The sequence below is a fragment of the Filicampus tigris genome, chromosome 19 (genome assembly GCF_054856515.1).
Source record: "Filicampus tigris isolate MCC_2025a chromosome 19, RoL_Ftig_1.0, whole genome shotgun sequence".
NCBI classification, from domain to species: Eukaryota; Metazoa; Chordata; class Actinopteri; order Syngnathiformes; family Syngnathidae; genus Filicampus; species Filicampus tigris.
In genome coordinates this window covers 2,110,963-2,137,391 of record NC_141235.1, presented here as the reverse complement: position 1 = coordinate 2,137,391, position 26,429 = coordinate 2,110,963, and the positions used below count along the sequence as shown (strand labels likewise).

Sequence of the window (26,429 nt, the reverse complement as noted above, 5' to 3'; positions counted from 1 at the left end):
CTGGTTTCATTGCACAGAATATATATTTTTTTTTAATGAATGAATAAAGATGTTTTGTTGTGTAGCCAAATTAAGGGGCAATACATTGGCTTGGGTTGAGCAAGTGTAAATGGGACAAAGTGTCCTATTTGTCTGTCCATTGTTTTGATTCCAAACCCAAAACCAGTTGAACCGGTTGCGCATACAATCTCGTGTCCCCTTGCAATGATTGAAACCGGATATAAACAACAAAACCAAACCTCATAAACCAACGTTACCAGTTTTAAAGTAAGGGCGAAAAAATAAATAACGTGTTTTACGGCGGACATTAGAGTCGAATTGCCTTTTAAAACATGCACCTGTCCAGGTGAGTGACGTCACCTCCTCCTTCTCGGTGATGTGACGCACCAGGAAGAAGTCACCACCGCCGCTCGATTCTTTCCATTTTCCCCCCCTCGCCGTTTTTTTTTCTTTAAATATTAAAGCGAATTTCTCGTCCATTTCCGCGCTATGGGGGGCGTCTGCGCTCGCTTCGCCGAGAACCACCGACCGGCGCTCAATTTCGCGCTGCTGGTGCTCGCGTACGCCGCGTACCTGCTGGTCGGCGCCGGCATCTTCTCCACCGTCGAGCTGCCCTACGAGGTCCAGCTCCGCGATGAGCTGGAGGCCAGCCGCCGGGACTTCTTGGCCAACAACACCTGTGTGTCGGACGCCAGCCTTCGCCAGCTCCTGGCGCGCGCGCTTGAGGCCAACAACTACGGCGTGTCGGTGGTGGGCAAAAGTAGCCGCCGCAACTGGGACTTCATGTCGTCGCTGTTCTTCACCAGCACCGTGCTGACCACCACAGGTGAGGCCTGGCCGCACTCAAGTGGCACAACTTGAGTGACGACCACGCTGGAAGGGAGTTTAAATAATTACTTAATTAAAACTTTTTTTTCATAAAAGGCAAAAGATGTACGGCATTTGTGGCTACAATGGACTTTACAGTACTGTAGAGCAGTGTTTTTCAAACTTTTTGGAGTCAAGGCACATTTATTTCATTGAAAAAAATCCCGCGGCACACCACCAGTTGAAACTGTGAAGGAAAAAAAAGCTTATTTTAACAATATAAGTGTTATATAGTTTATATAAGCATTCCTTAACATGGAAGAATGGCGTTATATTATAACGTCTTAAATAGGAATTAAATAAACACAAAGAAAAACGTATTTTATCATGTTTCGTATTGATACTTACTCAGTGTGAAACATGGGCCTGTTTGGATAAACATGTGTCACTAATTTACTTGTTTCTAAACAAAGACAATTAGCTACCTGCTGCTGCTGCTGCTGCTACCTGCTGGTATGGAAGAGTACTACAATGTATTAAAGACATGATTACGCTCCCAGGCGCTAGACCTCACAGGCACACAAATGAGATAATTTGCCATGCACACCCGTGTGCCGCGGCACAGAGTTTGAAAAACACTGCTGTAGAGTTTTTTTTTTTTTTTTTCTGAAAATCTTCTTCTTCCAAAACCCAACAACAACAACAACAAAAAGGGAAGTTAAATAAGCTAACATGTTCGCAGCATGTGTACACCCTATCAGTGGAGATGTGGCTGTGTTCAGAATTAAATATATCACAGTCAAACTCATGTTAAATTGGAGTCAGCATAAACCTGTCATCATTTCAAGTGCCTCTGATTACTCTCAAATGCGATTCACATGTTCAAGTAGGCTGTCCCTGACATTTTTGGCGCCACACCTTAACAGCGAACGCCATTGGGCTCCTGCCATTTGGGATCCTGTCATTTGAGCATGGATACGTTTTACGTTTTTAGAAAGGTCAAAAGTAAATGTTTTTTCTGGTTCTTTTGTGTGATGTGTGACATTTAGTAACAACCACACGCTGCCCAGCTTTCCAGGCATCGCTTACAACTTGTTCACCAAGTTGAATGAGCGAGAGAAATTATATGTAATTAAGACAAAGGCCTTTGTCGTTTCCTCTTGTACTTTGGATGTTGACGATCGCGTTTGTGTCTAGGTTACGGCCATACCGTTCCTCTGTCGGATGAAGGGAAGGCCTTCTGCATCTTCTACTCGGTGGTGGGAATCCCCCTCACCCTCTTCTTCCTCTCCGCCACGGTGCAGAGGATCATGGTGGTGGTCACCCGCCGCCCCCTGGCCTACTTTCCGCGCCGGTGGGCCGTGTCCAAGGCCAAGTTTGCCGCCGCCCACGCGGTGCTCCTGGCCGTGGTGGTGGCCCTCGCGGTCCTCTTCATCCCGGCGTGGATCTTCTTCACCGTGGAGCAGGACTGGAACTTCCTGGAGTCGCTCTACTTCTGCTTCATCTCCTTGACCACCATCGGGCTGGGAGATTACGTCCCGGGAGAGACTCACGACACGGAGGACAACCGGCACGGGCAGCTCTACAAGCTGGTCATCACTCGTAAGGCCAAATGTCGCCGCGACAGTCAAGCTTTCGAAAATGCCGTCGTTGTTGGGTGACAAACATATCTGTTATTGCTCCCCGGGCAAAAGACAATTTTCATGTAAACTAGTGCTTTGGCGCCATCGGATGGCATTTTAGGGACAAGTACTATGGTTGAACTGAGGGGCGGAGCTTCATTTAGTCAGGTCAAAGGTCAACTACTCAGTGATTTTCTACTTTGTGAGGAACTCTGACTTCTTATGCGATTTGCTGTTTTTGTGCAAGTTGATGCGCTTTAGCATTTTAGCATGCTTACGACAACATTGTTGCATGTTTTTGCTGTACTAGTTTAGCGTATCAGAGCGCCAACATTTGCTACATGCGAGGAATGCTGACTTGTCAGCCGATTTGCTGACAAATGTGACTTTTGCGGGGTTTTAGCATTTTTAGCGTGCTCGCGACAATGTTGCCTCGTATGTTTTACTATCGTAGTCTAGCACATTAGCATGCTAATCAGAGTGTGTGTGTGATTTTGTGCGCGCGCGTGTGTGTTTCAGTGTACCTGCTGCTGGGCCTGGTTTGCATTCTGGTGCTGATGGAGACGTGCGTGGAGCTGCCGCAGATGAAGCGCCTGCGCCAGCGCTTCTACCGGGACGACCTGCGCGAGCTGGACGCCGAGACGGCCAACATCATCGAGCGGGAACATCCCGCCGACGCGTCCGACCGCGTCATCCCGTCCGTGTCGGAGCAGGCCGACACCGTGAGGGGCGGCGGCAGGCCGGCGGTGCCGTACATGCTGGCGCCCAACGGGAAGCTCAACTAGCACAATGAAAAATGGTCACCTGCTGTGGAATGATCATTGAGGGACTGGCTGTAATTGACTTTTCTGTTGCTTGGATTAATGGCCATGCGCTCCTTTGACAGGGAAATGGATAGCAGGCTATACAGGTGACGTTCGCTAGCAGGCTAATCTGAGAAGGTGATGGAAAAGTACTGTGATTTATTTATTTATTTTTCCTCCCTTGTCGTCAGAAATTTCCCCGCTGATAAGAGCTGGGGCGTGAATGCAGAGGAAGGGCTGCTAAGTTTCCACTTCCTGTCAAAGTAGAGGCTAGTAGAGGAAGTGCAGCGTGCCGCGACCTCATATTGAAAAACACCCACTTGCACGTTAGCAATTGAAATAAGACAACGTGGTACTCGATCGACTGCAGACCACTGCCAAGGCCTGCTACTAAAGAGTATGCATTAGTTACTGAAAAGCAAGACCAAAAAAAAAACAACACTTTGGGACAATGTAACACCGTTAAACATAATAGATTGACTTTACTGAAATAAAAAAAGTGCAAACTCATTTCCTTAAAAAAGTGTGACTTCTAAAAACTATTAAAGGAATAGTTGAAGTCAGTTTTACAGTCTAGTTTCTTCAAGAGGTAGTAAGAAACATTGTTACGTAGGTTGAGACCAAACTGTTACTAGCTTTGCATGTGCAATATGGATCTGAACACAAGAGGGCAGCATTTTTATGCTCTAAACTAGCTAAGATTGGCCTATCAATGTACTTCCATAGCATTACAATCAAATCTTTTTGATTTACAAAATTAAATAGATCCCGCACTCGAAGCAAAATTAATTATTCATAGTATTAACTTTTGTACCCTGCCTGCTCAAAACAAAGGCACATACTTTTTTTTTTGTATATTTTGTATACTTTATCAACAAACAAAAAAAGACTTATTAAAAGATATTATAGCAACCATAAGTGTGTGTATGAAGGGTGGGCTATTTTATTTGTGCAGTCTTGTACTGACATCACAGTTCATGTGCAGGCTGCTGCGTAGTCCTTCCAAGCACTTGCTGCGTGTGCGCGAATGTACGTGCCTCTATACAACGAGCGGCCCCCTGTCGCAGCTGGGCCTGATGGCGCGCACGATGAGCAAGAGGAGGCACAGAAGTACAATGACGATGACGGTAACGGTGACCACGTAGCCGGCGTAGGGCAGCGGCGGCGTGTCGGGAGCCTCGGCCGGAATCATGTTGGTCAGGTTGAGCATGTAGCCCAGAGTCCAGCCCGCGTCGCTTCCTTTGATCTGGGAAGCGAATGGAAGCTAAGTGACATCACCAGCAAGCTTTTTAGGATCCTCTTTTTTTTTAATTTTTTTTTTTTCCACCATGGTCATTGAAACCTTTTATCCAAAGGAGACTAAGGGCAGCAAGGAAACTGCAGCAATATGGAGACTGTGGCAAGCGGTAAAGTAGTGACAAATCATAATTAGGGCAGCAGGAAACTAGCGCTGTAGTGCAATACTATATTTTATGGCCAAAAGCCACAGGAAAGAGAGAACTTATCCAAGAGGAGATTAAGGGCAACGTACCTTGTGTATGAATTTGATGTTGGAGTAGTTTTCGGAGGTAAAGTTGTAGCCATCCGTCAGCAGCGTGATGAGGTAGGTGCCTGCAAAGCAGTACTCCACCAAATACTTCAACTTGATGCCTGGATTCTGCTGCTTCACCTGCGGTCGTTCACACAAACACATCACGATACGTGCGGTACCCACACAAACATATACACGATGTATACTTAACTGTACACATACGGTATATATTCATATACATCTGCAAAGTGCACCCACATGCCATAATGCTAACCTGCTGCCATGGTGTGGCGCAAAAGCGGGCTATCCTCTCCTTGACCGCGTCCAAAGGGATGGACGTGTCGGTGAGGTTGAAGAAGTTCATGGTGTAGTAGTAAGCCGAGAACGCCTACAACCACACGCAAGACGACAAGAAAACAATACATCGATCCATTTTCATCAGAATGTGCTCAGTGGCAAACAAAGTAATACGCAGTACAATGTATACTTTTCACAGCAGGGGGTTGGCTTCATTTCAGCAAACTAATTTAATAGGGAATTTGAGAAACATATTTTTCACAAGCCATGATATGAATCTCCGGCACATGCAAACATCTCTGTTGCGCAATCTAAGCTTCGTGGATGCTGTCCCATGCTAACTGTGGTTTGGGGCTGCTTTGTTTCCTCAGGGCCTGGACACATTGCTAATTTACAATTTTCCCAAGACATTTTGCAGGGGAATTTAGGACCATCTTGTGTGCCAAATGAAGCTTAACCGCAACATTTCATAAGAGTTCTAGCCGTTTGTCCGTTGCCATCTCTACACATTGCGCTCGTCTTTCTTCTTCGTCGACTTACCCCAAAGAGCCCCTGCACAGGTGGCTGGTAGACCCCGTTGAAGGAGCACTGGCTATATTTGCATTGGCTGAAGTTGAAGAGGGTCCGGACTACGTCCTGACATTGTTGGAAGTTTCCTATTCCCGTTTGCTGGAAGGACGTGGGGGCTCCCTGAGGCTTCCTGTCCGACACGCAGGGGCTGTCGTAGAGCTTCGAGTACTCTTTGGTTTCGACGTAGCCGGGGTGGAAGCACGGGTCGTTTATTGCCAGGGGACCTGCCTGGCGGAGAACAAGGAAAGGAACGGAAATGTTTGAAAATCATGCTACAAATGTCATTAAAATATCATTAAAATATAATCCGATGTTTTTAAGGTGGAAAAAGAATTTTTCCTAGGAAAAGAAAAATAATAAAAAAATAAATAAAAAAAATCACTGTATTCCTCAAAGTACAATAATTTTCTTTTATGACAATTCCCAGTACACAAAGAAATGTGTGGCCTCACAAATACTCTTGTGGATGAATGTACCAGCCCAAAAAAGGTCAGGCGTTGAAAGGGCGTCTACCTGCGTGTGGTGCGCCAGCGCCATTCTGAGGGCCTGATCCTTCCCGTAACACAGGAAGCTGTGCGTATACAGGTTGTAGTCGTTTCCGTACAGACGGAAGGTCACCGAGTTGCCGGGCGACTCGGCGCCATCGAACAATTTGGACACAAAGCTGATCTGGGTGGACGCCCCGCCGAGGTCCAGGGCCCCCGTGGTCTTCAGGCCCTGTGGGCGCGCACACGCGCAGAGGCATCAAAGTCAAATGTGCAGCACGAGCCGGCCAACAAACAACAAACGCGTTGCGCAAACATGACCGCAATTGCACAGTAACTAACAACGTTTGAACACACACTGCAGCGATTACGCAATAAAAGTACCTCTTAATCTGCTAACTTTTTTTCCCCCTGAAACAAACAGGGCTGAAATTAACATTCATTCTCAACAACATTAAGCGATTCTCGTAATATTCTAGCTTTAAAAGACAAACACTTCATTTTCATAGCATCGTGACCTTTCCATGAAAAAAAGCGGGTCGAAATCTGGAAAAATTTTTTCAATTTTTCCTCCGCAAAACTCGACTTGAACGAGGACGCGCGTCAGGACCTGTTTGAGGCGATCGTCCAAATAGTTGACGGTAACCCATCCGTAGGCGCCCTCCTCCTGGCCGCTGAGGATCTTGGCGCCCTGGTAGCAGAACGGGAAGGTCTGCAGGGTCTCCGACACGGCCCGGAACACCTCCTCGGCTGCAGAGCTGTTCTTCATACTGCACGCAAACAAACGAATGCTTTAGCTTCCATCAATAGACGGCTTGCTAATCATTTCGCGCGCTACGTTTCCAAAACTACAGTGCCACCTTGACTTACAAATACGGGGGACTGATTTTTCTGTCTTGAGTTGTGAGCAAAAACTTGCATTCAAGCGCTAAATGGCGGCGGGAGCGAACTTCACAACAAGCTAGCTTAATGCTAACACTACAGAACATCACAGACAGGCGAACAAAACTAGCATAGATGTTGCTGTACTTACTGCGCAAACCTTTAAACTGTTTCAATACAAGTGGTAGCAACACATGTAGACAATATAACAATACTCACCGGCATCTATTCTTTATCCTCTGCAAAAACCCTCTAATATTATTGCAACTTAATGACAAAGGTCGTCTTCAAGGCGCCTATTCAATGATGTTATTATTGTAGGTGTTTTTGGAAAGGACGACACTTTTTGGGTAGAAAAGCAGCAAAATTCACAGCGAGGTGATTCCTGCCTGAACGGATGGGCGTCCTTCCTTACTCGAGCAATCTCATCCCGGCGGTGGCTCCCAAGTAGAGGGGCGTCTGCACGTGCCGTTTCTTGGGAATGTTCTCCTCGGCCTTCCGCATGCACTCCCTCAAGGACTGGCCGGCCTTCCACGGCGTCCCCGCGTAGCTGGAGATACCGGGACCTGCCACGGGGGAAAATTCACATTCAGATTTTTGTCCCTTAGTCAAGTCAAGTCAGTGCACTTGTGTCTCTTGTTTTTTTGGGGGTTTTTTTTAGCTCAAAATGGATATTAAGGATATCAAACTGTTTAAAACGCCGTCAAACCCATGACAATCTATTTTGAGGCTATTTTTAACCCATATTAGGTTATTTTTAAACCACACTGAGCTATTTGTAACCCAACATCGTTTTTTTTTTAGAGGGAAAAACAGCTCCAAAGAAGAAATGTCGTTTATTTTTACTTAAACAACACTGACCATCATCAGTGTCCAATTGACTTAAAATCCAAACGATCGATTTTTAGTCAAGTTCATGCAGTTTTTATTCTTCTAGAAAAATGGGACTACTTTTTTCATTGGAAAGCGCCATTCCCACAAAGTCAGCAATCAAAACCAAACTGTCTGGAAATGTGAATCGGCCTTAGAGGTGATACATGAAAAGTGCGTTAGCGTACCCTTGACATTGCAGGAGTACTTCTGCTCGGCCCGTCCCGTGTTGTTGTCTTTCTCGGCCGGCCACTGGTAGATGAAGACCGTCGTGTGCGACGAGCCGGCGTCCAGAACGATCCCGTACTGTTGCGGAAAAGAAAAGGAATTCCCGCTTCAAAAACATCTTCTGTGTGCGCTCGCGGTGAGGTGGGCCCGGATGCTTACAAGCGTGACAAATAAGCCATTGAACACGTGCAGACGCGCTGATTTGAATTGTTTGGTGCAACTGGAAGTGTTTACTTAAACAGCTTTGGAGATGCTAACGTAGAACAGATGCGGCGCCAGGGATTGCCAAGTCATGACATCATCGGCTCTTAGTCCTCGTTTGACATGCAACTCAAACATCTGAAGTTCTATTGCAACTAAAGTGGACGCCTCCCTTGGCAACGTGAAGGCCACGTGGACACATGGCAGAAGAAGGACAGCAAGCAAGCGGTGAGCATCTCACACACGCACTAGGAGAAGGTCTGCAAAAACGGCACCGTATAAGGATTCGGAATGTAGCCTGTATTAGATATAAGATGCGTGAAGGTAAGACGGGGGGGGAAAAAAAAAAAAAAAAAGGTTATTGTCACTTGTTGCTAGGCAGAATTTGTGGGGCATAAGAAAATGAATTACAAAAATCATGTATCTTTATTAACATTAATTTTGCAAATGAATTACTCTGCATTAACTATAAAAGATAATGAGTGGTATATTTTGGGCACCTCCATAAAAAAACAAAAAAAAGGACGACACCAAGTAGGCTGAACGATTTATAGTTGTTTGTATTTTTTTTTTTGTAATTCTTTTTTTATTCCGTTTTCACAGATCCAAACCAACTATGTTTATACATTTCACATTATTTATGTCACGAAGATTCTCTTGATCCCCTATTCAACTCTCTACTAAGTTCAAGGTATTAAGGATCTTGTTATTCTCTTACATGTCATTACAATCGAAACACTCCAGATACAGAAAATGAACCTTTGGGAGTGATAAATGACGGTCTGTTGACAGAAACATATTTCAGCCACTTCTCCCATCTTTTGTAGAACATCTCCTTCTGCAGCTTGTTGCTGGGCAGAATTCAGGAGGCACTATGATGTATCCACGACACCCTTCAAACTGCTGTGTTAAAAATAACCCAATAGGGCGTCATAAAGGCTGACCCAATATGGGCTATTTTTAACCCAGCAGTTTCAAGGGCCCATTAGAAACCCAAAAGCAGTTTATTCACATTCATTTTGCCATTGGATTACTCTGTATGAACTACAAAATACACAATGATGCAAAGCGCCAATGCCACTTGTTGCTACATTGGTTTTGCGATGAAATGACAAGCGTGTATGAAACATCAAACGGCATCTGACCTTATACTTTTGTGGCAGGGGCATGTTCTGGACCACGGTGACCACCACCAGGGCCACCAAGGCCACCACGGCAATCACGGCCGCCACCGCCATCCCAGACTTGTGCCACGGGTTCTTCTCTTTCATGTCTGCTGGTGTGGGGGGCGGAGCACGACCGGACGGACAGGCAGTAAAGGCCAGGGGCACAAAAAAAGGAGAAGGGAAAGAGGAACGAGGTTAGGTTAGCATGATGCCAGCTGGTGCCCAGATGTGCGTGGGAATTTTGCAATTTCGCAACCAAAGATGTACTGCAGTTACAGTACAATTACAAAGTACATGACACCACGAGCAAGTATTTATCTTCGATCACGGTTGTGTGATAGCCTAAGGACAAACATTTTGTGGGATTTCATACTAAAAATGCACATTTGTGGTTCCAGATATTTTTTTTCACATACAAACCCTAATCTCATTAAAAAAAAAAGAACATATTGCAAAAGAGAACATATTGGGGCCAGAATTTTGAAGCCTTTCATACAAAAGATAGCAGAAATATTGCACATTTCGTGGGGAACAAAACTAGCTGTGTTTCACATCAAAAATTCACGTTGTGGCAAAGGATAAAAATTTTTTTAAAAAAACACACTACTTTTTTTAATTAAATCTGACCAAAGTCTTGTAAGAGAAGGTTCAATTACTTGATCATTTTGTCTTTTGAAATAACGTGACAGACTACCCTTCACGAACGGCCTCATGTAGCAATTCTGTTTTTTTGTGGCAATTCCGCAAATTTCTTGTATGAGGATGTTCAGTTGACACATTGTTAATCATAAACAGAAAGGGTTACTCTGGTTACGTCTCTTTAGTATGCCAAGAAACATGGCGGGTTTCTATCAAAGAACAACGTTTTTTTGGGGGTTTTTTTTGCATGAAATCCAAGAAATTCCCGTAAGAAAATGTTCGATTGACACACAGTCGCGAAACGGTTCCTAAAGGTATTTGTTGGACGTTGCTTGCCGGATTTCCTCATCTTTTCCTGTGTGTTTAGGGCTTTCCAACTGTTTACCAATGGGAAAAACACACCCGCTTGTACACACATGCATGCACATACACACGCATAGATCCAGTGTGCTGTTTGCATAAGGGGAAAAAAAAATTAAAAAAAAAAAAAAAAGAGAGAGAGAAGAAGGTGTCGCTTCCTTACCTGCCTTGTTGCTGCAAGTCAAGCGAAAGAAAAGCGCGAGAAGAAGGCGCCCGCCACCATTACAAGTGGCCGCTGTGTGTTTGTGAGTGACTTTGGAATGAACACCCCGCCGCCCTCCTCAAGGTTTCCATGGCGACACCTTCTCCCCCGCCAACCAATGAGAGCAGCCGGGCTGCGCAGAGGAAGCGGGGGACTCCCTTGTTTGGCGCTCGTTTAGCACCGAGATGATGTCATCACTGTGACGGATCGGGATCCCCTGCCTGCCTGCCTGCCTCTGTGTGTGCGCGCGCGCGTGTGTGTGTGTGTGTGTGTGTGTGTGTGTGTGTATGTGTGACTGGCCTGCAAATTTGTGGAGCCATTCACAAAAGCGCTCCCTTGTTTCCCCCGTTCAGTTTTTTTTTTTTTTTCACCCAAGCGCCTCCCTTGCACATCGAGGGTGCATTAAAAGGTGACCAACGCTACAATTTGTAATGAGTATTTTCTAATTACCAATGAATAATTAGAATTCCGAATTGTATTTTTTTTGGGGGGGGGGGGGGTTGTTTTGGTCCAAAATTTAAGAAAAAAAAAATGGGGGGCAGCCCGCAATAAGAATGTAAATTAAGAATCACATGATGAGAGGGTTCATCATGTCAAATTAATTTGAATTGATTTAGTTTTGTCCTAAACACAACAAAAAACAAAAACATTTTGGCAGGGGATATATTGATTTTTTTTTCCTAATCATGAATTATTGTGACTGTTGAAATATGAATTAAATTAAGCAATATCAAATTAGATAAAATTAAGGAAACATTTTTAAAAAGTGAGGAAAACCTCAAATTAAGGAAAATGAACTGCATGACAAGGAAGTCAAATGTATCATAAGCAAATGAGGAAAATGGAATAAAAGGACTGAAACGCACATGAAATTCATCAAAATAAAAAGCTATTAAGTGGCAGACAAAATTCCGAAAACACAACAAAATGAAAATGTGTAAGGTGGTTTGACGAGCGAGTGAGCGAGCGAGCGAGCGAGCGTCGTGCCTTTCAAATTGTCCTGTAATCATTTGAGCGGCCTGCTTGTCAATATGCTGAAAATGTTGCCCACGACGACCACACTTTTGACACTATTAAGTGGCGGTTTCAGACTCTGCAAGTACTCATTGCTGTTTTTTGGTTGGTTTTTTTTCATGCGTAAAACAAAAGTTTTTTGCTGACTTCCGACCCCAAATCTGAGGATGAAATAAAGCCCAATTGTGGCAAATTTGAATGCGGCAACTTGGGACTCTGACGGGACGGAAGAGGAAGTCTTGCGGCAAAAGAGGAGGCGATGTGAAGAAAGGGGAAGTGATGACAGCAGGAGGTCAAGTGTGTCACAAGGTGCCCGCAAGTCAAGTCAGACGCTGCGCTGAGGTTTACAACAGGACACTGATGTGAAACTGGGAAAAAGAAAAGAAAAAAAAAAAAACACTTCCTGAGCTCAAGCGGTCACACGGATCGGGCGCTCTGCCTGCGGCCCTTTGGGCCTTCGCATTTCCATCAAGGAAGATTCTCGACACTTTAACCAGCCAACACTTACACGCTGCTACGTACCTTGACTCACTGTATTCACTACTTAATGTGCTGACATATTGAATTGCTTTCCCAAGATGAGAAGTGAAATTGCCTTAATCTGTTACAGCCCTGCAAAAAGCACCACAATTGCTTTATGTCTATTGGCCCTTGTGCACCGAAGCATCATAGCAAGACATTTTTAGTCTGACCTAACTATTTTCAATCGCTATTGCCTTAAAAAAAAAAAAAAAAAGCCTCCAGACTTTTGATCTTGAGGCAACAACACGTCTCCTGCAGAGTGACGGACGAGGCCGAGTTCCACAACACGAGCTCATTTTCAGATTGGTTCTATTTCAGCGTTCGAATCTGGAAAAAAATTGACGGACAGACGGAGGCTCAAATGGATACATTGACGGGTAGATGATCGCTAGATTGGATGGGTCAATTGAATAGACTGGAAGGTGAGAGACGGATGGAATGGATGGGCAGGCGAACTAGTAGATGCATACAGGCAGAGAGAAGGCTGGATGGATAAATACCCGATGGGTAGACAAGTGGTAGACGGACGCATAGATGGAATGAACAGATGGCTCCGTAGATGGGAGACAGATGGATAGACGAAGAAGAAAATGTTTTGCACCCCCCCCCGCCCCCGACTCTCCTGCGCAACTATAAATAATATTTGACTTTCAAGCCCGCTGCAAAAAGAAGAAAATGAGAGCTTCGCGCCAACGCGCACCAGCAATGCGAGCGCCACTGCCACCTACTGTCGTGCATGTGCAATTACACTTTGCTCGAGTAGAGCAAAAAATACAAATAAAAAGGATGCTCCCTGAGGTCACGCGTCCCCACCCCCCCTCACTATTTGATGTAACGGAAATGAGATGAACGCAAGGTTGGCAGAAAAAGAAAACAAAGATGTCCATTTTTTTTGTCACCGGTCAAGTACCTAATAGTGAGTGTGACCACCACGTAACACACACAGGCATGCACACGCACACACACAGACAATATGCACCTGTTTGCAAACACACACCTCCTTGTGTGTGTGTGTGTGTATCAGTGTACTCACCTCTTTGTGCAGACATCTCAGCAGCGACACAATGCTGCGTCTATCCCCCTCTCTCGCTTAAAGCCACTGTCTTCCTTCTCTCTCTCACCAACTTCCTCTTCCTGTCTCTCTCTCTCTCTCTCTCTCTCTCTCTCTCTCTCTTGCATGCACTTGCTGCTCGCCCCCTCCCTTCCTCAGACTGCCCGCTACACCTTTATTACGCCCCTCCCTCATTTACTCAACTTTCCCTCTGCCTCTACTCTCAAACACCCCCCCCGCCCCCCTCCCTCCTTCTAGTCTTCGTCTTTGTCCGTAAAAAGTGGGTCACACACACACACACACACACATACACGCACTCACAGTGCTTCACACATGCTGGTACCAAAATCCTGGAAAGCCATGACATCATCAGCCTTAGCACCGCCCATTTCAAATGCAAGATGGTGGGGGTGGTTGTTATCTACCAAAATTCCAGTCCGATGGGAAAACCTTGAGTCCACGGCCACTTCAAGGTCCGTTTGAGCTTCCGGTTTCCGCGTTCATTTGTGACAATAAGTTTCATTGTCATGTGAAGCGAGAGGCGGGACTTGGCAGGGAATTAGTCGAAAATTTTAAAAAATTCGAAATGTATTATATAGTTTGTAAGGCAACTTGGTATTTGTTTTTTAGCAATGTTACATCACATTTGAGGGGGAAAAAAAAGAAAACAAATAGTCCAGCACGTGGGGCACATTGGACAGCACCCCAACACATCCACCAGGTGGTGCTGTGGTGAAAAAAAAAGTTACGATTCATATTCCGGGCCAATCGGGATTTCTTCCGGCAGGGCAGCACCCGGTTCCATTCAACAGATGATGTTATGAAAAAAATGTTGCCATCATGTGGCAAATGTGAATTCTACAGTGGGGCAGTGCCCTAGCAAACCACTAGATGGCACTGTGAGGGCAAAAAGTCACAATTTCTCTCTCTGTTTTCTAGATCTGGAGGCAAATGTGATTTGCAATGCGGGGCAGTGGCCCAGCACCTGCATTGAAGGCTGCAGTACTTTCGAAAAAGTTCCATTTCACATTTGACTGAGCGAGGACATTTTCCCAAAAGTTCAACAAAGTGAGAGTATTTCCACATTATTTGCGTTTGTTTTTGGACTCATTTTTATTGAGCTATGCAAGTCTACAAACATGAGCTTGCTTTGCTGTTGTTGTTTTCTAATGATAATCCAAATATTTGATGGAGGAAGCGTTTCAATGTCAAAGCGATCCAACCAGTGCGTGCACACACCAAAAGTGTTTACTCAACTCGCCCCGGTAGAGTGCAATACAAACAGGTGCGGCCATTTTATAGCAAGATGGAGACGCATGAGAATATTTCAACAAAACATTTTGCAACAACGGACGCTTTGAACGACAAACATTTAAGACACACACACAGAGATAAAGACTCTCCCACACACACACACACTCTTTCAGTCAGCTAATACCAAAGGCGCTCAAACTGCCACACACTCCCCCAAAGCCTTTGTTGGCAAAAGTGAGGCATTATGCGGATAACTTTGGCCGGCCTGCAGTGTGATGAATGAAGAAGTCGCTCCACTAGATTTACGGTACAACGTCGTGCTTGGGGGCGCTCGGTAGGAAAACGCACTGTGGCCAAGAGCGGTTCAAACAAACAAAAAAAAAAAAGCCTCGTCCTTTAAACGGCCTTCTTGAGTTGACACAGTATAGCTCAGGAACAAAGAAACACGGGCCCCCAAGTCCAAAGACCCCCCCCAAAGTTTGATATCAATGGTCAATTGTTTGGGCTTGGAAAAAAAAAAGTTGTCGTCACTTGTTGCTAGGCAGTTTTGGCAAAACAGCCAGCGAAATGACTGAAACCGCAGCACTATGAGAGCTCAAATTCCGACTCCTCATGAAATGATAAAACATAAGCGCAGAAATGTCATCATGGGCCAGTGGCTTGTCGCTCACAACAATTTAAACCACCGCTCGACGAATTATATTTAAATGACGACGTCTGATGGGGCACTGCCCCGCGTTCGCCATGAAAATGTGATCTGTTTAGACCTCTGTGAAAAGGTGCTCTCACTTCAACGAAATGTGCTCATCGGAAGCTGTATTGGCAAACTCAGTTCAATCTGGATCTGATTTAGGTTTGGCCGCGATGTAAACGCAACGCACGATTCCCCGATTCGCCTCATTTCAGTTCTGATTTTTTGAGTGACATGCCGAAGCCTTGGGGGAGGTTTGAATGTGTTTAACAAACACTTGTAAAGGCCTGTAAAAGTCACGTGGTGTATGCTGCAGACTTTTTCTTGACTGAAAGCAATTCCGGTTCCAAAGGCACTTCGAAATGTGGACTGCTTAAAAATAACATTTCTGTGACGTTTGATGGAAAAAAAAAAATCAAATAAAATAAAGAAGTCAGGGTCCATTTGAGCTATTTTTAGGAACCACTCAGCCTCGTCTGTTTTAATATGAACCGGTTCCGTGATAATAAGGATAATTTCATATTCATGTGTTGAACTAGCATTAAGCAAATAGTTGAGTGTTTAACTAAGTAAATTTAGGACGTTCACGAAAAGTCAACAATTAGTTTCTTTTTTAGTATTTTATTTTTCTTTTAATGTCCTACTCGGCTCCGGCATCCATCTTAACATCCGCAAACTATCACCTAACAATATCACATCAAATATTAATATCACATTACAAGGGCAATGTACTTTACTTTGCACTAAAAGCTAAAAAATGTAATAAGAGAGCATATAATATACATCTGCAATGGAGCAGAACGCTAATGATACCTCCCACACTTATAGTGATTGGTCAATCAATCGTGACACACCTCAGGGCTTTCCCAAAATTGGACCCTGACTTCTTTAGAGTTAGGCCCCGCCTACTTCTGATAGTACAATTAGTCATTAGTAAATCCACATGTCAATTATTACAGGCAACACTAGAGATTAGTCAGCCTTACTTTACAAGTTAATAGTCAAAAAACGGAGGCATCAAAAGTGTTTAAAAGGTTATGAAAGTAGTTACATAAATACAACTGATGTTAGTAAAAGTGGACTCATAAAGGCAGTGTAATAATAACAGCAAAAAAAGTCAACATCATTAAAAAATGTCAAATATGGTCATCGTTGGGCTGAAACCTCATACGCCTGAAAATGGTTACGTTCTTCAACAAAACAATACGACTGGCCTGTCTGCAGGATTGGAGTTATTTTTAAAAACAATGTCAAGCAATTTCAAGTGTTTAAAAGAGCCTGAGAACATAAACTATTCATGCTCTTGGACACGGTCTCGATGTTTTTGTTTAGACAATATTAAGTGAAAAGAGTTAAGTGAAGTAAGGCTCTTTGTCTTCAAAACGGATCGCCATCATGCTTCGGTGCAGAAGGAACCGGTCATCCACGAAGGTTAGTTGTACAGATTCATGTACGCCTTTTGCTCCAAGACCTTTGAAAATCACCTTGGAAAAAATGATGGCACCCCAGTCGTTTGCTTTTGTGAAGCATTTAAGGGTTTTTTTCGTCTGGTTTGGGATGTCTTCATTTTTAATGGGTGGCAGTGCATTAAATTAGCGATTGAACGTGACATCGGGGTCGTCGTGTTGATGTCGCACGACCGTATACGATAGCAAGGCCACCTGGAATGACGCAACGCTCGGTCACTCAAACACGATGACGTTTGTGTATTTTGAGTTCCTGAAAATTTGCCATTTGGGAGCTGCGAGGATTTCGCCCAACAACTACGAGACAATATCGTAAAATAATTGCGAAAGAAACTGAATAGCAGTAAATAAAACAGGACGTTAAAAAGTTGGGGAAAAAGATCAAATGAGAACATAAATGACACCGTGAAAAAAGTGCAGTGAGACCAAAATGTCTTGATATGGAGAATAATGAACAATGACGGTAAATGATCGTAAATGAAAGTCAGTGAGCATCACGAGCGGAAAGAAAGTCCAAAATAGAAGTTCAAGCGGCAACAAGGAGGTTAATACATAATTCATACGACCTCTAGACACACGGCTGACCTTCAGTTGGGGGTGGCCGATGGTGCGTTACCGTGGCGATGAGGACCCTGAGGAAGTGTTAGGGGGAGTCCACAAAGACGCTTTGAGCTGGTCTGCAACATAAGAAACAGGATTGTTGGACACGCACTCAAACTGTGACTAACTGGGATCAGTGTCACAGGCTTAAAGCGCCACGTGAAACTCAAATGTAGTCAAGCCAACACCTAGCGCTAATTTTAACAACAATAGGATGTTTATTATGAACGCAGAAAGGTACTTAAGGTAACCCTCTAAAAGTAAACAATACTGCCCTCAGGTGGTTTGAAGTATTAACAACAAAACCTAAGCTGAACTAGTCAAATTTATCATAAAATGCGTTCAGTTCAACTACGTAAAAAATAATTTTCAAAATCAACAAAATACTTAAATAGGCTAAAGACAATTAAATTCAAACCCCCCAAAAATGGAAAAATACTCATATTAGATAAAATAGCTAAAAATGTTTGTGAAAAAAATAATTGAATGAAAACTAAAAGAAACCAATCAAAAAATATATATGAATACATTTTAAAAACATGCAAATTGTAATTACAACAAAATGATATAGAATTAATATAAATAAAATAGGTAATGTATACAATAAAACTGCATACATAAAAGAGCTAGAATTTATGACAAATAAGGTTAATGTATTTTTACATCAATTAAAAATTAAATTGAACCAAATAAAAGGTAACTTGACAAAATTAAAATAATTTGGTAATAAGTCAAATACAAGTAAATCCACATGAATACATTTGCTTGAACATTTATAATTAAAAAACAAATACTTAACGTATTGATGTAATTGGGAAAAATGTCAATTGGAAAAATCTCAGAATTTGGGGAAAAGAAATGAAGTGTTCACACATGCACGCACACACTGAGTCAACAAGTTTGTTTCAAGTTCCATTCTTGCCAAAGTTGAGGAGTTTAATGGCGCCGTCGAGTTATTCTACATGGAGAAGCTTTCCAATCAGACAAGCCATCAAGTTTCTTACAACTTTCAAATAACTTGAATACAACATGTGCTGTTTGGGTTACTTTTCAAAACATCTACTCTTACTGCATTCTAATTCGTACTTTCCTTTGTTTAAATTAAAATTCAGTAAGATTAGTGTTCACTAAAAAAAATGTAACAAATGTCGCACAAAAAAATTTTTGGGCTGTCAAAGGCTGACTTTGATGTGCTTTTTTTTTTGTGCGCCACTTTGCGAGCATGGAGCGTGAATCACATCTGAGGACTTGATGAACATGTCGCACAGTCATCAAAAAAATGGCAGACCCAATAAACGACCAAAAGGTGGCTTTTGGTACATAAATACATTTACAACTTTAAAAAATATTACATGGACTTAAACATTCCAAAGTACGATATTATACAACAACAGAAATTAACACACAATTATCATACATACTGCAAAATATAAATTACCACTTTGTTTTATTTAACCCATGTACAATTCTTTGTATATATATAATACAGGCAGGACGGAGATTTAGTTGATGTTAGGACAAGTGCATAGCAAAAAATAGATCATTTACCGACTGGCTTTAGAAAAAAACAAAAAGGACAATGACGACGTTGATAAGGCAAAGAATCAAATCATTTGAAGTTGGCATAGTCGGAGAAAATGTCCACAAAGTCTTGTACCACCCTGTAGCAGAAGTCGTACTGCTCCTGTCAGACAAAACACACACACGCAAAATTAAACAACACATGCTCAGTTAATTGTTGGATTTCACCAACTTTGGCTTCAAAATATAACCAACATGCTCAATTGAGAAAAATATAGCACATTTGGACTGAATGATTAACAAACCAAAAACTGTTGGGTAACCCAACTAATGACAAATGTGAATGCTTTGTTTTTAAGTGGCAGTAGGAAAAAGAAGGGGAAAAAAAACAGGTAAATAAAATGACAAAACATAGGAAACAAAAAAAGCTGTTAAGTACATAGAAATTACAATACTTTGCAGGTAAAAAAAAAGTAGAACAGTTAAATATATTTTTAGTAAAAACAATAATATAAACATGAATACAAAAAAAACTAAACAAAAAGATAAATGTTGTATGCCAAAAAACTTAGAGAAAAAACAAAAGTGGATTAAAAAAAACAAAAAGAAAAAGAAGTACAGCAATTGTACAAAATCGAATCTCCAGTTCCGATCGGTTGGACGGCGTGTCGCGCGTTCTACTCACCACCGTCTGGACCATGTGGGGCCTCTGCATGCGTAAACTCTTGACAGTTTGGAAGACGTCCAGCAGGCCTTCCGCCTTGACGCGCTCCAAGATGTTGCTCAGTGCAATGAACGTACCGGTCCGCCCCGCGCCGGCGCTACAAAGCGCACCACAAAGCCACAGCGGGCCGTTAGCGCCGCACGTACGCAGCAGCAGCAGCGCTAGTGCGGACATTTGCGCCATGTTACATTAAGTGCAAGTTTTATTCAGGCTAGCACGCAAGCTAATGCTACGTGTGTGTTGAACAATTTAACCACTGAGTACAGTCATTCATGTAACATGGCTGTATGATTGTGTACAAGGTACATGGTGTTGATGCTTTATGAGCCTCTCTGTTTAAGTACATCTGGCAGCACGCCCCACCCGCCCAAAACGTTTTTGCCATCATTTTGAATTGAGGTCAGTGGGAGTCACTTTTCTGCCACCTGGAAGTAACCAATTGTGAAAAGGCCGATGGGGTCCTCTAGTGCGTGTACCTGCAGTGCACCACGATGGGATGGTTGCCCGACTGCTGCTGCTGCCGCTGCACCGCCGCGATGATGTCGATCATGCCCCGCCCCTCTGCCGGGATGCCCACCTCGGGCCAGCCGTGGAAGTGGAAATGCCGGATCACGCGCGTCACCTTCTCCTATAGGAAGACGGACATGTTGTGTTTTTTTTTTTGTTTTTTTTTTCAAACAACTTGAAGAGCAATTGAAATATGTGATTGTTTCAGACTCGTTTTTACCAATTAAAATTGTCATCAATTCTCAAAAAGATGAAAAACACAAATATTATAATGCATGTAAAAATGGTCTTTATTAAACAATTCCAATAAATAAATAAAAAGTACTTATTTGATAAAGTATATTACATTTGATCATTACAAGCTCAAATATCTATTATTGTATGATTTATCAAATTTCTTATTTCTAATTGATCAGTTATTTGTGGGGATCAATGATCACAAATCAACACACTACTATATATTAATTAGAAAAAATAATTGATAATTTTTTTTTTTTTTTTACTTTTACAACTAGTATTAAATATTTATAAAATCATCCACTCCTTCAAACTTCAAAATCAATTCATATTGATTGAGTAGACTCGAAGCATTTATGAGCAATTATTTGTGGACTCCCTTGCCGGTATCGGTTGCCTTTTGCTGTTGTAATCTTGAGGAAGGCGAGGCGAGCGTTGTGGGCGTTCTTACCGGCAGGAAGGTGAGTACCAAGTCTCGTAGGCTGAAGGCGTCGCACAAGGCGTCGCCCTTCATCTCCACGCTGTAATCGCCGTACGTCTGCGACTCCTCACTGGGCCAATACTGATAACATTTGTCCTGATAACACACACACGACCTTTCATCCTTACATAACTTTTCTTTTGCATTTGGACCCGGGCCAAGAATGTCTTGATAATTGTCAGTCTGAAATTTATGAAGGAGAGACGGTCAGAAAACAAAGGCGTACCTGCTCCCTCTCCTGCAGCTCGGTCAGCATGACGATGGAGTGACACTTCCACTCCCACACCATCCTCCAGAAGTCCTCCACCGTGTGCTGCAGCGGGCCCTGCGTGGCGATGAAGTAGTCCTTCTGCCGGTATCCCTGACGACGCGAGAAGAGAAATAAATCAATAATTGGAATGCGTGCGAAAGAAGTGCCCAAGTGAGGCATGTTTTTGTTCAGACTCTTGTTGCTAGGCAGAACTTGGGGCAAGCCCGATTAAAAACGTTTTTAAATATGCAGATTGTTTGAACAAGCAAACCTTTTTTTATTTAAAATAAACACATGAAATCAAAAATAAACATCATTAATAATAATATTCAAAAATATGCATACTTTATATAAAGGGTCTTACATCGATAAAGGATGCGTTGACATAATCGGTAAACTCCTGACCTCTCCTCATGGAGAGAATAACTCTGTTGAAGTCGTCTAAAAAGGAAGGAAAACCAGGTCAAAATCAAGCAGAAGATAGCTTTTCCTCCTCTCCCTCTTTTTCTTTGACTCTTACACGGAATGATCTGCAGCACTCGGTTCTTCTTCATGTTGGCTGGCAGGTTCCCCGTTCTCATGTTCTCCTTCATGATACGCATGTTGGTCAGTTTCTGAGGCATCAACACAACACATCAACATGGTGAATCTTCCAAATAAACATACAAGCACCAAAAGCTCTAAAATGGCTGCTTGCAAGGGAAATGGACGACTTCCTGTTGAATTTCAGAGATGGCTCCTTGAGACTTGATCCATGTGTCCTGTTCACGTCCACTGAACTTTATGTCGATCAGTGAAAAATGCCTCCGATTTTTTTTCTTCTTCTTCCTGATTACCTTGAACTCCTCCTCCAGGCCGACGCGGTCGCCTTGGTTGAAGGTGTTGTGCAGCTTGTGCAGGTGTCCCTCCAGAGATGACACGTCCAGCTCCGTGTCTCCGTAGAGGAAGTACTCCAGCAGCGCCTGGTAGATGAACGAGTACTGCATCTGCGGGACGGAAATGAACGGGGCCCCCGTCTGAGTGAAGTTATCACACATGGCACGCACGGACACAAGTTTTGGGGCGCCCCGACTCACGTCCGTCTGGATGAGCTGCGAACGCTGCTCTCGGATTTTGGAGACGAAGCCGAACACGTCCACTTTCTGCTCGGCGTGCATCATGTCGATCGTGCCGTCGATCACGATGAACGTGCCCGTCCGACCCACGCCAGCGCTGGGGGGGAGCCAGAACAATATAGTGATTTCTTTTTGGGATTGCACAAAGCTGCGCCTAATATTTTGACATACTCATGTATTTACATAAGTTATATTTTTAAAATATTATTACATTTTTAAATAGGACAACATTTGTTATGAATATTATTCAAAAAAACTGCAAACAAGTCTCAGTAAGAACATTAATACCATAACAAAATTTAAAAATAACTATTGGAAAAATAAAAACTGCTGACAATGGAATAATCATATTAATAACAGTAATAACAAATAAGAGGGACTTAATATCACAAACACACACACACAACTAGACTGCATTAGAATGAGTGTTGTGACTAATGTGACCCTCTTATATAGCCTAATGTTTTTTTTTACACTAGAAAACCATTACAAATCAGTGTGATAATAATAATTCTGAGGAAAAAAAACATGTAATAAATACCTAATATTTTGCCCCTATCTGGTAGCGAAATAAATATTACAAATATTTGGAAGTAGAATGCTTTTAGGTGTACCTGCAGTGGACCACGATGGGCCCGGCAAAGGGCGGATTGAGCGCCTTGACCTTCTTGAGGAACTTGAGCATGCCGATGGGCGAGAAGGGCACGCCGAAATCGGGCCAGCTGGTGAAGTGGAGCTGCGTGACCAAACGCGGCGTCTTGGCGGCGTCGCTGGACTGCTTCGCGCAGAAGGTAACAAAGTGTTAGCGTGGCTAGCGTAGCACAGGTTGGCACATTTTAGGGGCGGTGCCAGCGTACGTATTGTATGCAGAACTTGCGTATGGTGTAATCCACCAGCACGGTGAAGTCCTCCACTGCCACGCGCACGTTGCCGTAGGTCCAGCAGCCCTGATCCGGCCAGTACTGGTAACACTTGTCCTGTGTGGCAATGGACAAAATTGCTACAAATCACAATTTGAATTATGAATTAAATATTCATTTTGACTTTTAATTCTGCACCAGCGCTTCTCCTATTCACTTGCAAGAGAAAGTCATTTTGGAGGCATTTTTCGAGCTGTTTTTCTGCATGATCGCCACTCACTTCCTTCCTCTCCTTCAAGTTGGTCAGCATGACGACGGTCGACACCTTCTGCTCCCAAATCATCCTCCAGAAATCAGCTACTGTGTCCTCTTTTGGACCTGCCGCAACAAAATCTTCCTTTTTTTTTTTTCTCTCCCCCAAATAGGTAATGTTAATCAACTGAGCACATCAACTTACCTTGTGCTGCTATGAATTTGTTCTTAACGGTGAAACCCTGTTAGTGGGAAAAATTTGGTTTTCATGTAAAATAGATGGAAAAGCACAAGAGTATTTATGTTCTGCTCACATCGATGTAGGAGGCGTTGATGTAGTCGGAGGCGGCACATCCTTCCAGCTGAGTCAGCACCACCCTGGAATGATCATCTGAAGGAGGGAAGGTCACGTTGGCATTCATGCTTGTCACATTAATTAATTACTACATCCAAGGCGCGAGTCAAATAAGTCACATGCCCTGTGAGAGTGTGGCTAGTTTAACACGGAGCTATCAAATACTGCATCTCTCAAGTTTGTATTATTTGTATTTTTTTTTTTCCTGAATTTTCAACAGTTTAAAGATAAACTGTTTAAAAAAAAATGTGTTTGAACGCATCCACTTCCTGTCAGCCATTTTGGAAAGGGTTCCCCTTCCAAAACAAGGAATTCAATCACAGCTCTTTGCTTCTGACAGAGATCCAATGATATCATTTCCAAAACGGCTGTAAACATAAAAGTAATGAATAAATAGATATGAATAAATGGATAAAATAATCATAAATAAATGCAACAAGCTGATGAATCACTTTTAAAATGAATCTGCATGCAAACTGGCTGACCAGTTTCTTATGCACTGAACCATTACAGCCATCCAATTTCAACCAAACAGGCTTACTCAAATGTATCTAATCTATTTGCACTCACTAATATCTGAAAAAAACATTCAATCTTGAGGCAGCGTAATGCTACACGGCTCCCACAAACTTTCACAACACTAATATTTTGGTTATGACTGCGGTGGTCGTCATTGTAACAAGTCCCCCCCGCCCGATGAGCGGCTGCTGCAAAAATGAAACCAAAACCAACTTGCTGTCTGACTTTTAGCGCGGCAGCTCTCAGCCAAGCTAAGGTAGCGGCGCGGCGAATACTCACAGGGAAGAATGTTGGGATATCTGTTCTTGTCCTTGTTGTTGTCCTTGTTGGCCTCCTCGTACGTCCCCTGGACGTGACCCCCCGGCAGCGACTGGACAACAATTTGTCAACATGTCAAATGAGCTCACGTGCGTGTGACACTAAAAGCAGGCGGCACACTGTTAGCCGCGCTGCATTTGTTATTTCAGTTTAGTCATTTCCCCTGCTACAAACACCCATCACACGTCCTTCACTAGTTCATGTTTTCGCTTCCTCTACTAGCGCACGCTAAATAATAGTCACATACGAAATGTAACACTGACTCAGATGCTGAAAGAGGAAAAGGCTATTTTTCATGTGAGGATGTATGTATGTGTCTTGGAAAGAAAAAACAAAAAGGCTCTGTAGTTTCCCCCAATACAACGTGTAGGACCCACTCATCGAATTCAGGTTCGTAAATCACTGAAATGACAAAGAGATTCCTGCAGATGGCGGCGTGGCACCACAGCTGAATTGTGTCAATTATTGATTTTCATGCCCATTATGAGGGAGAGCAACGCCAGTGAGTTCAGGCACCTCACACTCTAATTGAGTACAGCATGTTTGTGTGTGCTATGAACAAAGGATGCGTCAAGACTTTCCTCAGTTTTGTTTTTGCTCTTTTATAGTTCAAGGTGTCACAAAAGCAAAAAAAAAAAGAAAGATATTTGCATCAAAGTCACTGCTCTGCTTGACATTTTCTTTTCACAAAGAGCTCATTTTCTCCACTGTGAGGTCAGAAACCTGTGTTCTTGGTGAACGCAATCATGTTCTACTATTGATCACTAAAGAACAGGAAAGGCTAGAGAAGTTTTTTTTGGAGCGGGTAAATTCGATGCTTATAAATACACAGAGCCCAATATTCAGTCAAAAAGCTCTAAGACGTCTGACAACATGGGGAGCGCTGCTCTGAATACGGTTGGCAGTGAATGAGTTGAAATAGAACAATTGATTTGCATGTTGGCGTGGCCCTCGACAACTTTTCCAGTTTCTCATACAGCCGACTTGGAAAATGAATTGCCCACCCCCGGCACTACAGTATTGAAAACCTTTTTTTTAAGGCCTTTTCTGCTTTTTTTTCCAAGTCACTGTTTTGTATAAACAGCGCTGACGACAAAGGGGAGGGACAAAGTCTACCTGGCAGTTTTCCATATTTAGTGTTAGTATCATAAGGCCCCTTTACATTGCCTGTGCGTGCCTGCGTTCCTCCACAGTTTTGTCACTATTCTGCATAAACAGCACTAAAGGAATGGGGATAAAAAGTCGACTCAGCAATTTTCTGCCTTCAGAGGGAGTATCGGAAGCCATTTTCACGCCACTTGTTGAAGCCGACATTTTCCCATGAGGTTATTAAGTAAAAACAGTCGGGCTGCAGCAAGTGAATATTTTTAGAATTGATTATTCCACCACATCAACTAATTGGACGAAAAATGATGTTGCATTATCAAACAACGTACTTTTGAACTGATGGTGGAAGGCTACATTACGATGTTGCCGTTACTTTGTGTCAGTGATTGTACATGTGCTGTTTGACATTTTTTTGAAACAGAATTATTTGTGCTATTGGATAAACTGCTGCAGCACGACATCAGATCCAACACCGTCGCCAATTGCGCCGCGTCGCTGTCTGAAAGCGGTCGAGCCCGCCTTTGCTGGGCCCCGTGTTCATACAAGACGAGCGAATACTTGCAGCGTCTTCTGACGCCGTACTTTTCATTGGGACCACCGTGATAAAAGATACTGGAGAGGGCTTACGTTGTACTCCTCCCGGAAGAGTTTTCCGTCGTCAGCCGAGCGCAGCCTGTACTCGTCCTCCAGGTGTTCCACGGCGAGCGGCGGGTAGTTTTTGGCGGCCGAAGGGGATCTGGGCAGGAGGACCAGCGTCGCGTCTGTGTCGAAAGAAACCATCATTACAATGTCTGCTGTGTTTTTTTTTTGTTTTTTTTTTCACGTTGTCGATAGGAAGCCAAGGACGACCACAATGAAGCAGTGTGCGAGAGACGCGCAGCAGCTGCGATTGTCACGTTCTCTTCACGTCCATCATCATAAA

At 43.2% G+C, this 26,429-nt stretch overlaps 4 protein-coding genes across 15 annotated transcripts in view; 1 reads left to right on the top strand and 3 right to left on the bottom strand.

Annotated features, from left to right (window-relative positions):
• Window positions 1-1,252, bottom strand: part of LOC147128816 (proteasome activator complex subunit 4B-like) — a 36,298-nt gene extending 35,046 nt beyond the window's left edge. Inside the window, exons 1-2 of the mRNA XM_086016913.1 lie at window positions 1,216-1,252; window positions 574-1,054 (exon numbers count right to left, since the gene is read on the bottom strand). The gene's annotated coding sequence lies outside the window, so the exon portion shown is untranslated. The remainder of the gene's footprint in view (window positions 1-573; window positions 1,055-1,215) is intronic.
• Window positions 255-4,150, top strand: LOC147128815 (potassium channel subfamily K member 1-like). Its single transcript, XM_086016949.1, has 3 exons — window positions 255-826; window positions 2,005-2,409; window positions 2,949-4,150. Exons 1-3 carry the CDS (start codon window positions 490-492, stop codon window positions 3,212-3,214), a joined length of 1,008 nt encoding a protein of 335 aa, XP_085873075.1. The 5' UTR covers window positions 255-489; the 3' UTR covers window positions 3,215-4,150.
• On the bottom strand, window positions 3,690-18,023 carry entpd1 (ectonucleoside triphosphate diphosphohydrolase 1). 6 transcript variants are annotated; one of them, XM_086016947.1, is made up of 10 exons: window positions 17,247-18,023; window positions 9,442-9,569; window positions 8,056-8,173; window positions 7,413-7,563; window positions 6,726-6,885; window positions 6,144-6,347; window positions 5,601-5,858; window positions 5,038-5,151; window positions 4,764-4,901; window positions 3,690-4,478 (listed from the first exon to the last, which is right to left on the bottom strand). In XM_086016947.1, the coding sequence occupies exons 2-10, from the start codon at window positions 9,565-9,567 to the stop codon at window positions 4,272-4,274; spliced, it is 1,476 nt and encodes a 491-aa protein (XP_085873073.1). In that variant the 5' UTR covers window positions 9,568-9,569; window positions 17,247-18,023; the 3' UTR covers window positions 3,690-4,271. The 6 variants fall into 6 exon arrangements, with proteins under 6 accessions (XP_085873073.1, XP_085873068.1, XP_085873069.1 ...); XM_086016942.1 differs by lacking the exon at window positions 17,247-18,023 and adding an exon at window positions 13,233-13,409 and having other exon boundaries at window positions 9,442-9,572; XM_086016943.1 differs by lacking the exon at window positions 17,247-18,023 and adding an exon at window positions 13,233-13,409.
• Window positions 18,024-18,171: 148 nt separating this feature from the next.
• Window positions 18,172-26,429, bottom strand: part of ptprea (protein tyrosine phosphatase receptor type Ea) — a 25,989-nt gene continuing 17,731 nt past the window's right edge. For 6 of the 7 annotated variants that reach the window (XM_086016939.1, XM_086016936.1, XM_086016938.1 and 3 more), the window contains 16 exons: window positions 26,135-26,268; window positions 24,362-24,452; window positions 23,523-23,599; window positions 23,414-23,450; window positions 23,237-23,334; window positions 22,954-23,073; window positions 22,711-22,874; window positions 22,058-22,193; window positions 21,818-21,967; window positions 21,502-21,595; window positions 21,346-21,422; window positions 20,958-21,092; window positions 20,702-20,827; window positions 19,983-20,134; window positions 19,468-19,603; window positions 18,172-18,945 (listed from right to left, as the gene is read on the bottom strand). In XM_086016939.1, the coding sequence (XP_085873065.1) occupies window positions 18,871-18,945; window positions 19,468-19,603; window positions 19,983-20,134; window positions 20,702-20,827; window positions 20,958-21,092; window positions 21,346-21,422; window positions 21,502-21,595; window positions 21,818-21,967; window positions 22,058-22,193; window positions 22,711-22,874; window positions 22,954-23,073; window positions 23,237-23,334; window positions 23,414-23,450; window positions 23,523-23,599; window positions 24,362-24,452; window positions 26,135-26,268 (1,802 nt within the window). In that variant the 3' untranslated portion in view covers window positions 18,172-18,870. The remainder of the gene's footprint in view (window positions 18,946-19,467; window positions 19,604-19,982; window positions 20,135-20,701; window positions 20,828-20,957; window positions 21,093-21,345; window positions 21,423-21,501; window positions 21,596-21,817; window positions 21,968-22,057; window positions 22,194-22,710; window positions 22,875-22,953; window positions 23,074-23,236; window positions 23,335-23,413; window positions 23,451-23,522; window positions 23,600-24,361; window positions 24,453-26,134; window positions 26,269-26,429) is intronic. The other variant, XM_086016940.1, reaches the window with a different exon arrangement.

Bases quoted from the DNA above. Each gene is read 5' to 3' on its own strand.
- LOC147128815 (XM_086016949.1), top strand. From the start codon at position 490: ATGGGGGGCGTCTGCGCTCGCTTCGCCGAGAACCACCGACCGGCGCTC. The intron at 827-2,004 runs GTGAGGCCTGGC...GTTTGTGTCTAG, and splicing joins CACCGTGCTGACCACCACAG to GTTACGGCCATACCGTTCCT. The intron at 2,410-2,948 runs GTAAGGCCAAAT...TGTGTGTTTCAG, and splicing joins CTACAAGCTGGTCATCACTC to TGTACCTGCTGCTGGGCCTG.
- entpd1 (XM_086016942.1), bottom strand. The intron at 8,174-9,441 runs GTCAGATGCCGT...TTTCCGCAACAG, and splicing joins CCCTGCCACAAAAGTATAAG to TACGGGATCGTTCTGGACGC. The intron at 5,859-6,143 runs GTAGACGCCCTT...GTTCTCCGCCAG, and splicing joins CGCTGGCGCACCACACGCAG to GCAGGTCCCCTGGCAATAAA.